This window comes from Aptenodytes forsteri, unplaced genomic scaffold (genome assembly GCF_000699145.1).
Source record: "Aptenodytes forsteri isolate BGI_AS27 unplaced genomic scaffold, ASM69914v1 Scaffold260, whole genome shotgun sequence".
In the NCBI taxonomy this organism is placed as follows: domain Eukaryota; kingdom Metazoa; phylum Chordata; class Aves; order Sphenisciformes; family Spheniscidae; genus Aptenodytes; species Aptenodytes forsteri.
The window spans coordinates 1,504,693-1,515,411 of NW_008795557.1; the positions used below are offsets into that span (position 1 = coordinate 1,504,693).

At 49.0% G+C, this 10,719-nt stretch overlaps 1 protein-coding gene across 1 annotated transcript in view; it reads right to left on the reverse strand.

Moving 5' to 3' along the window:
- The window catches only part of ADGRB1 (adhesion G protein-coupled receptor B1), a 219,629-nt gene extending 209,809 nt beyond the window's left edge, over positions 1–9,820 (reverse strand). Inside the window, exon 1 of the mRNA XM_019472821.1 lies at positions 9,073–9,820. Within this exon, the coding sequence (XP_019328366.1) occupies positions 9,073–9,820 (748 nt within the window). The remainder of the gene's footprint in view (positions 1–9,072) is intronic.
- Positions 9,821–10,719: the final 899 nt, after the last annotated feature.

Consider the following 10,719-nt stretch of genomic DNA (forward strand, 5'->3'; position numbering starts at 1 on the left):
AACCACACTAATCAAAAAATATAAAAAAAAAAAAAAAAAAAACCAAAACCCAAAACCAACAAACTAAAGAAAGGAGGATGAAAGGGGTATGAGGAAGAGAGGGTTTGGTGGGCAAAAATTGTCATCAGTCAGTCTTATTGATGTTCCTTTGACTGACCCCATGCAAACAGGACAGAAGGCAAATGCTGAACAAGCCCAGCTGTAAATAGCAGCCCTGGCCCATCTGCCTGGGTGCTTTGCTGATGGGCATGGCCAGTCACATCTTTTCAAGCGCATATCCACAACTGGAATTCTGGAGCAGATGTCTCCTTGGTCCAGCTCTGCAGACATTACTAACCCACTGACTTTAGGGAATTTAGTCCCAGTCCCAGGTTAATAGGCACCAAGGGCACAACTGGTACCATCCTCATGGACTGGAACTGTTCATGGGGACTGGACTGTCTCTCCCTTGGCAGCTCCCTACGCCAGGACTATTTTGCCTGTGAGTAGGTACACATGCACAGCATCCCTGTCTCTTAGCCTGGTTGCCTCACAGGGCACTAACTTTAAAGCCAAGATGCTCTGTGTACAACAACAGAGCTGCTTCCTTCCCCATCTGGGCTCTAGGCTGGGCCCTCATGGAGGTCTGTGATGACCAAGCTGAACCTGCACTGCAGTCTTCCCCCTGGTACGTGCCCTGCAATGCCTTTCTTCCACACCTCTACTTCTGACCACAGAACTAGTAGAAATGGGATTCTGTTCATGGTCTTGGTCACACCAGCAAGCTTAGCTGAAAATGGCTAACAGAGTCAAGTTATGGGAAGGGACACCAAAACTAGACCTCGCTTTCATCCAGCAGGCACATGGGACGGCATGTAGGCCTGCATATGAAGTGCACACAGATCATTGAATAATGCTTTTCATGTGGCTGGGTTTAATCTGGGGGAGCAGGAGGCACAGGAAGACATGGTGAACTCATCATACCCCATGTCCTATTGCAGCCTCCGGTAGGTCCTGAGGCAGAAACTCTCTGTAGGTCGTCTTCTGCATCAGCCCCAGGGTCTCAACAAGAGCCCAGCTGCCAATAACCTGAATCTTGGTCCTTCAGTCTTCAGATTCAGGAGCAGGACCAGTGAAATCAAGTAGAGAAAGCACCTGTGCTCTTAGCTGGTTCTCCTGCTTTCAGTACCATATGCAGAACTTCACTGTCTTCTGCTGGTTTGGGCACCTTCAACACAAAGACACCCAAACCCCTGCCCCCCAAAACTAACAAGCAGGGAGGTGTCAACTTCCATCCAGAAAAAAACCCCAAACATCTAAGCTGGCAGAGACAAGGGCGTCCCCCTTTTCATCCAGGCAAGGTGACCAAGCCAGGGACCTGCACCGGTAATTTTGTTCCTGCCGTAGGACCCAGGGAGGGATCAGACTCCCTTCTATTTGATGGTAATTTCATCCCTGTGTTTTAGGACCCTATCAAACGTCTTGCACACACATATCCACTGCCCCATCATCTCCACGCACACAAACTGTTACATCACTTACAGGAATCAACGCCAGCCTCTCTCTGTGCCTGTCCCCCATTGCTGCTGGTGTTCGTGTGGATCAAAGCCCATGTATTGCAGGGAGAAAACAGCTCAAGCTGCCCCAGAAATGATGGGACAAAACAACCGCCCTGCCAGGGCAGCCCAGTTTCTTCAGGAGCCTGGAAATTGCAGCTTTCACCCCTCCAGGTCCCTTCTCTTCCTTGCTGCTTCTAAGCACTGGGAATATCCCAAGCCAGTAACTGTTTGTTTAATGGCATGGACCACTCAAGACCTATTGAGAGAATTCAGCTTAATGAGGTGTGTGGCAATTATTGCTCTATCAGAACTACAGCCAGGGAACAAAAAGAAATATATTTAAACTCAACAGATCTGCAATTCTGATGATGTGCTAAAGGACGTCCTTTCCTAGCCTGGTTGTGTCACCGTGCTGGAAGGCTGAAATGTAGGATATCAGTATCAGATCGCTGTCTGCAGCGAGGGCAAGAAGTGAGTGTACTACACGGAGAGTCAACAACTGGAGGTGACATTGGCAGAGCCACCCCAGGGACACACAGTTGCTGAATCCTCCCCAGGTTAAAGTGTCACACAGCCACACTAAACGATACCTGCTGAGAATCCAAAACCAGTTTTCTAACCTATTTAGCCCAAGATTGCTTCAGTACTGTCTTGGGGGATGACGGGCTTACAGGAGACAGAATCAGCACCCATAGATGTTGCAAGATTTTACTGATTATCAGAATGAGAAAAGGAAAATATGGGAGAAGAGATGAGTTACAGAGGTGACAATGATGCTCTGGAGGAGGGTGAAATCTATTGCTCTGCCCAGCATGGAAAGAGACTGCTGTGGCTTAGAGCACCCAAGTCCACTCTCTGAGTGCTCATGGATAAGCCTCTGTTCCCAGCCTGTTAGGCAAAGATCAGAGCCCTTTTGCCTTCCTGGATCAGTTGTCTGCTAGATCAGCTGGGCTAAACCTCATGTCAGCTAGGTCCTGACTTCACCCAAAGTCTTTGGGAGCTGCATCTGGATAGAGGAAACCAGCACTGAAAAAGGGAAAACTCCCTTTCAAAGAAACCTGGGAGAAACCCCAGAGCTATATCCACCATGAGAGACATGATCCACCAGGTCAGAGAGTTTAGCGCTAAGGAAACCCATGGAGGTCAAGCACCTCAAAGGGGCATAAGACACCTGAAAAGCTCCATGGATCCAGTTCCCCTTGGAAAGGCAATGATTTTCAATTTTCAGCCTGCTCCCATCACTTAAATACATCAGATATTCAGGGTGGGTGGTGAAAAGGGCCAGGAGTGTCTCTGTGCACCCTCCCTTCTGAGACATTAGCATCCTCATTCTCATATTCAGCAGTTACAGTTATAAAACTACACTGCAGATGTGATGATTTTGAATCTGTTGTTTGTGTTTCCCTGCATCTAAATTTCACCCTGTATTCCCATACAAAACATTTTGGGGCAGCTTCTATGGGTCCTGAGTACGAGAGGATGTTAAACAATGGCAAATTAAAAAAAAACAAAAACAAAAACAAAAAACCCCATAACTGAAAAGCTGAGCCTTTCAGTAGGCTGCCACTCATTAAATTTCCAGTAAAAGTCCCCTCATAGCAATAATGGCAGTAGTTGCCTGTGAAACTCCCTCGGCAACTGGATGTAAATTCCACCTTTAGTCTCCTTGCTACGACAATAGCGCATTCAGACGGTAATTGCTGGTGTTTCTGCATTTTGATCATGTCCACAAGCTGTTGGGTTCACAATGGAACTGATCACTTTATTTTTCTCATTTTTCTCTCCCCCCACATCTCCCAAATAGGACATCTCCATACAGACGCAGGCACGAGTCAATTTAGTGCTGAAACGGTGGCATGGACACAGGAAATCTCTGCTCTGCCACTCTTATGCTCACACCTAATTCTCCCTGGTATCCAGTGATAGGACATGTGGGAATGGTTCAAAGCTGCACCAGGGGAAGTTTAGACTGGACAGTAGGAAGCATTTCTTTACCGAGAGGGTGGTCAAACCCTGGAACAGGCTTCCTAGAGAGGTGGTCGATGCCCCAAGCCTGTCAGTGTTTAAGAGGCTTTTGGACAATGCCCTTAACAGCATGCTTTAGCATTTTGTCAGCCCTGAATTAGTCAGGCAGTTGGACTAGATGATCATTGTAGGTCACTTCCAACTGTAAATATTCTATTCTATTCTATTCTGTTCTGTTCTGTTCTAACTGCAAGGTCTTTAATGACCCCAGAGGAAAGCCGTGGGCAGGCAGGGCTTGTACAGATCACAGAGATGTGAGTGTTTAAACTGAGTCAGGAACCCCCTTTTCAGCATCCAGGAAGGAGTTACCCACACTTGCCTCATCCATAAAACACCCCACTGACCGCATGCAAGAGGGACAGCCCCATCAGGAGCTGCCCATATGGGTCCAGTGGGGATTCACTGCAGGAGACAAGGTGGTGAAGGTCGCCTGCTTGCCAGGTGCCAGGTTCTGTTCAACCTCCTCCTCCAGGAGCTGTGAAGTGATATCAGCTTCTGCTCACAGCTGCTGATGTTTGGACTTAAGCTGGGGAGATGCCAGGTAAAATCCCCAATGCTTTTAGCAGGGTAACACAGGAAAATTTCACACGTGAATGAAGCCAGCCCTTCCTTGCCCCATGTTTTGCTGGTGATCTGTTACTGTATCCTAGCTCTACTCTCAAGGATGTACAGACTAGACAGCAGGGGCAAACACAGATGTTGAAGCAAGGAGTTGGAAAGCAGCACACCTTCCCCAAGCACACTCAGCAAGTCCATGCCAGGAGGAAGGAGAGGCAATGAAACTGCACCCATCCAAGTCCCTTTGCCGTTTTGTTGGCAAATCCAAACCCGAGGCAAATCCAAAGCCAAACAACTTTCTCTGCAAGCCCAGCTGTTGTTTGGGCCTGCGGGATTCTTGTGGGAGGAATAGAGCCTGTGTGGTAAGAAGGAGCTGAAGAGGTCAAGGAGAGGTTTGAGAGCCTGCCCCTGGGCAATTACTCACAGCTCTTTATTAATCCCTGAGCTTTCATGGTCACTAAAGCTCACCACAAACATAGGAAATGACTTATCAAGTTATTTCTGCCCTAGGGGAGATTCAAGGGCAGGAGAGCTGTGCCACACAACATGATGCCTGCAGCAGGGAGGATGGCAGTTGATTCATTTGTCCCTGTGCCTCTGGCCCCTCTTCCACACCAGAGACTCCCTTCAGCAGTCACTCAGCCACGAGTCCAGGCAGAAGCTCAGCCCTGCTGAGGAGACATCACATTTCGGCCAGCATAAGTGGCCAAGCATGAAGCAAAGTTTCCCAACAACAACCGAGGTTTGGAGGATGTGTCCTGCAGTGAGAGATTTATGGAGTTCAGCCTACTTAATGCAGCAGAAGTTAAGAAGCAACTTGTTCATGGGTCTATAAATGCCTCTCCAAACAGTAGCGAATGGATGCTAGATGACTTCTAATCTAGCAGACAGAGGTAGAAAAACATCTAAGGGCTGGAAGGTAAAATACCACTAAAAAAACAGAAGTGAAGTGACGGGCATGCGCAAGGAAGGAGGGTCTGCATTTTTTCAGAGCAATGGGGACAGCAAACCAATGGAAAAGTTTATCAGGAAAGGCAGGAAAAACCCCAGCACTTCAGACTAACAATATCTTGATTCAGTTTTTTGAGAACTAAGAAGTTCCATTTAAATCTCAGTTTCAGGTTCTTTGCTGAAATGAATTTGTGAAATTCTCTGTCCAAGACATGAAACCAGACTCATTCATCATAAAAATCCCTCCAGCCCTGGAGCCATCTACTTTACCAGGGAGCAAATAATATATTTCAAGTGCACACATTTAACCCTATTTTGCAGTCAGTATCTTGGATCCCTCCAAGTGGGGATATGAAGAGCAGAAGGACCAGAGCATGCTGGTTATCTCTTTGGGCTACCAAAATGTGACAGCACTGCAATGGCCTTCCAGGAACAGATTATATGGAGACGACTAATTAGACATTCATTAAGTGCCTAACTCAGCACAGCACTTAAGCACACATTTAACCTTCTCTCATTACAATGTCACATCAGTGACAGTGTCCCCTTTTAAAGCTCCGGCTCCAATTACAGTGAAGCCAGCTCACATTTGGGAGGGTCACCAGGATTTTCAGACCCTGAAGTCCCAACGCCCCGTGATTCAGGAAGCTTTCCCATCTACAGTCCTCTGGTCTCCTACCCCAAACTGGTGTGGCAGCCTATTCCAGGAATGTCAACTTGCATTCCCAAAAGAGAGTTCACCTCTAAACCTCAGGACCTACAACCAGTCTCTGTCTTCTTTCCATGTTGCCTGAGTCAGCCAAGGGACATCTGATGCTGGCCAAAAATATTTCCCCTGTTGAATTGTCTTCTCCTAGAAAAAAATGCCCTGTTCAAGCCTTCCCAGAGCAGCACCTTAAGGTAGCTTCAGCAAGGAGGGGAGATGTGGGGGGTGGGCCGCTGCTGCCAATACATTTCCAAACGTCTCTTGCTGATCACCAGGACAAGCTCCATGTGCAGCAAGACACCGAAATATCTCCTGCTGCCTCTGCATCCTGACAGATTCTTCCCACCCGCTGTAACCTCTGCAACTCTGCGTGTGTCCTGGACAGCGAGTGCAAAGAGAGTGTCTCACTAAACCTGGGAAGCAAATTTGGAGCGGTCTCTCCTACCTCCAGACATTGAAGAACAGATGCTGTGGACAAGACAGGGTCACTTTGGCAGAGTCACTTTGTGAAGACCCGTTGTAAATGTCCACAAACATCCCTGTGTACCTGAACCAAGTGCAAACTCATTAGCCGTGAGTGAAATCAGGCTGGCAGTTAGGTTTCTTGAGTGTCCAAGTAGCTCTGGAGCAACAGGGTCAATACGCCCACTTCTCCACCATGGCCAGAAGATCTGTGGCCTGGGTTGGCAGCAGAAGTTCATCTCCCAGCTCTGCTCTTTGGCCACCAAAGCCAATGTCCAGCCCAAGAGATCTATTCCTGGACTGCTCTTGAGTGACTTCAGAGAGCAGGGAGAGGACACCATCTAATCCAGCACACAGACACATATATGCATTCTCCATCCTTTGGTATACCAGTGCCAGGGATGGGGAGTGAACCTTTCCGAAAGGATCTCACCCCACGGACTCCGTGAGCCAAAGCACGGCTGCTTCCAAGGCAGCATCTCATTGTAGCCTCTGTAGATTTGCACCCACCCGTTTGCTTTGGAAATATCCCAGGTGTAGAAGAGGCACATCAGGAAAAGTCAGGCTCCACATTTTGGAGTGGTATCTGGGTGTCTGGCGATTTCTTACGTGCCTTGAAAGTCATCAGACTAGATTAGTACAACACACGCATGCACCCTTGTTCAAAGATGAAAGTGTCAAAACAGGCCCAGAAACAACAAATGACTCGGGAAACAGAAGGGGGAAAAAAAAAGCTTGTAAGAAAAAAAAAAGGTACAAATACAATCAGGACAATGACAGCAATAATCAGTATCAGCACTCGGAAATCGGGAATGCTATCAAAATATTCCACCCACAAAATGCTGTTAGGGGATCGCTGGCTCTCTGTCCAAATTGGATCTCACCTCCATCTTCCTGATCAAGCCTTTGCAAAAATCAAAACAGACACAGTGACAGACAGAGCAGCACATGGAGAGCCCGGCCACCCTGCAAGCATCATTTCTATGTAGATGGCATCCCACCAGTGGAGATGATAATTCTGTATCTTCAATATGGAGTAGATGTGAGCAGCCAGCAAAAAAAATTATCTATGCTTTCTACAAATGTTTGACACCCAAAAAGGATTTTGATTCAGCCACCTTTGAGCCTCTTTCATATTTATTTTCTGGGAACATTCAAGCACTCAAGCTGGACTAGGAGAGATCTTTACAAAAGCCAATATTAAGCTTGAATGCTTCAGGATTTGCTGAAAATCTTATTTCAAATTTCACCTTTGGTTGCAATGAAAAAGGTCACGCTGCTTGGGTTGAATGCATAAATCATCCAATCAGCAAATGCAAGGCATGACACATGACTTAACGAAGCCCACATCACTCCGAGGAGGCAGCCAACACGGTACTCCTCGCAAGCTGTTCACACAGGAGAAAAGGGCATTGCAAAGAAATCTGAAATCTGGAGAGCGAATATTGCAGTGTGCTCATAGCCGGGGAGGCACGGCTGAAGAACTAATTTGCAGGATTTATGGCTCGGCTGTGTGCCTTCACATATTGATTCACAGATCAGTGAGAAACAAAATCTTCCCCAAAATACACTGACGAAAGCACTAATACCTGATCATATACTAATCTCTCAGCTAACGCCAGACTGCGGTCTGCAAGAAAATCACGCTGCACAGCTTGGACCTGTGCCTGGTAACCTCCTTCCTACTGCAAGCAAATTTAGCCTCCTCCCCCCCGCCTTGAGAAATTCCCCCCTGGTTGGGGGTGGCTGCAAAAGCCAGGCAGGAGCCCCAAAGCCCAGACCCAGATGGATGCCAACTTTCTCCCGGTGGCAGAGGATATTTCAAACCAGCACCTGAAGAAGATGAGACCCTGAGGTGGGGGTCAGGCACAGTTCTGAACCTTGCCGAATTGGAGGCTCCCCTCCCCACTGCCCAGATTCCCATTTAGCATCACACCTCTGCTTTACATAACCTGCGTGCTGGCAGGTGGGATGGGAGCTGAGAATAAACACATCAGAGCAGACCTGACACAGGCGCTGAAATAAAGGATTCGCTTTCGGACCCTCCCGATTCCCTTCTGCTTTGCATGGCACTGTAGCACTGGCGGAGACCATGTCGGATCTCTGGAAGGAGCATTTCCCTCCCCAGACCAGTGCCCAGATCAGACCTCGGGAGCATCTCACCCTTATTCATAGCCCTTTTTGTCATGCCCCTTCCACCTCTCTGGTCCCTTTCCAGCCCATACCATACTCAAGGTCATCATCAAAACACTGATGAAATATCTGAGGAATGAGCCCCAGCAAAGGCACCAAGTAACCCCACAGAAGCAGCATGGTGAGTTTTCTTTCTGAAAGCCTCCAGAAGGAAAATGAGGCTGAGAACAAAATGAGCGTGCCTTCTGCTGCCGTTCCCTCAAACCAGACCCAAGAATTAAGTTTTTCCCATGAATTAAAATGGTTGTTAGGGCTACTGAGTGCAGCCCGCCTCAGGAGGTAGCTTGGATCCTGCCTTTTCTAGGACATCTGTAATTACGCTGGAAAAATGCTCACCCTCAGGTAAGACTCTCCCCTCAGCAGCTCTGAGGCTGCAGAAGTAAAACAAGTAAGGCACAAGCCCCAGGAATGAATGAAACAATTTGGGGTATATTTAGGGGAAGCTGCTTTGCAATTCCAGTCACAGGCTCATGAAGAGCCACCGAGGGTTACCAGACCTGCCTATCAATTAGGAATTAAGGTTTTCATACCAGGCATCCACAGACTCAGACACAGAGGTGATGGGGACAGTGCGAAACCCCGGAGAGGAGAGCCCAACCAGCCCTCCCTCCCAAACGCCCCCAGCTGCCCTCCACTCACCCAGGAACTCCACTCCGCTGCTGTCCTTGGGGCTGCTCATGCAGTTCTCCAAGTAAATTCCATCCTTATAGCAATCTTCCTTCTTCCTCGTGAGCCCCAGGATCTCGCTGGCCTGATCTAGGACCTCCCCTCCTGAGCAAGAGCACGGGGTCTGCATAATGCCGCATGGGTGGGAGCTGCTGCTGATGGCCAAGCACGCATCCAGCCACTTGCAGAGCATCTGGCAAGCGGCTTTGCTAGGGTTCCTGTTGCCCACCACGAGGTACTCCACCGAGAAGTCCCTCTCCTGAGCCTTTGTGGGCTTCCACCGCACGGGCCAGGTCTCCACCCCCGGTGGCGCGGTCTGCTTCATCTGGAGGAACTGCTTGTTGGACTGGAGGAAGGCATAGCGGGTGGACCCGTCACAGAGCTTCAACACATCGTCGAAGCTCTCCATGCCCAGGTAGGTGCGGGTGGACTCCAGGAAGGAGTCAAACTGGTAGGTGCGAATGTGCTGGTGGTCACATACGCCTGTAGGTTTTAAGATCTTCATGTACAAAGTGTACCTCCGAGGGTCAGGGTTCTGGATAATCCAAGAGCAGAGAGAGGAGTTCAACGGGAAGACGGCAAAGGAGGAGAAATACCCAAAGAATTTCCCCTGGACCAAAGTGGTGCAGGGAGTTTGTGCCAGGTCCAGAGCGACCACGGTCCACACAAAGTAGAGTGGCGATACCAAAAGCAGGTTCAGGGCAGATCCAATGCTCCTCATCCTAGGTCTCTGGTCCTCTGGAACTCAAAGTAAATGTCAAGCAGGCGCCAGATCCTGGACATAACAGGGACCAGCTTAGAGGAAAAGTGAGAGTTTAAGAGGCTCTGGATCCGAAATCAAGCCAATCCTCCCATGTCTGGATTTGAGCTCCCTCCTGTGGCCATAAACAACACCTGGAAAAAAAGGGCAGGGAAGGAGGAGGGGAGAGAAAGAGATTTGGGATTTGGGGTTTTTGGTGGTGTTTTTTTATTTTATTTTTTTATTAACCCTTTGCAAGGATGAGAATCCACACAGCATCCCCAGTCCCAGCACATCTCACTGGGGGAAGATGCAGCCCCACATCACCATCCCCATGCTAGGTTTGGGGGTGTCCTCATCCCCAGGATGTCCTAACCCCCAGGAGGGGCGCAGGTGTGACTCACAATGGGGGACAACATAGCTGTGACCCCGCTTTCTCAGTGGCCTCTGCCCATGCAATGCCCCTCTGCTGAGCTCAGCAGAGCCTTTGCAGTGATTTCTAACCATCTCCCCAAAGCAAACACCACTGATCTCTGTTTTAGGGAGTTTCCACCTCTCTCCATCCCAACGGAGCCAGGATGCTGGTTCAATGCAGACTTCAGGCTGCACCAGGGGAGGGTGGGCTGGAGACAGCCATGGGCAGCTGGGCTCTGCCTTCTCTCTTCCTCCTGCCAGCCCTTGTTTTTTTGCTTTTTTCTGTCTCTCCTTTTCTCTCTCTTCCCTCCTTTTCCACCAAACCAGTGCTGGGGAAGGGAGTTGTTCAGTACCCCAACCCTGAGCCCAGACAGGAGGCCAGGGCTGGAATGAGCCGTGCACCCAGTACAGGAGGAAAAAAGGGTGATAGAGGCAGATTTTAGGTCTTCCCACATCAGGCAACCACC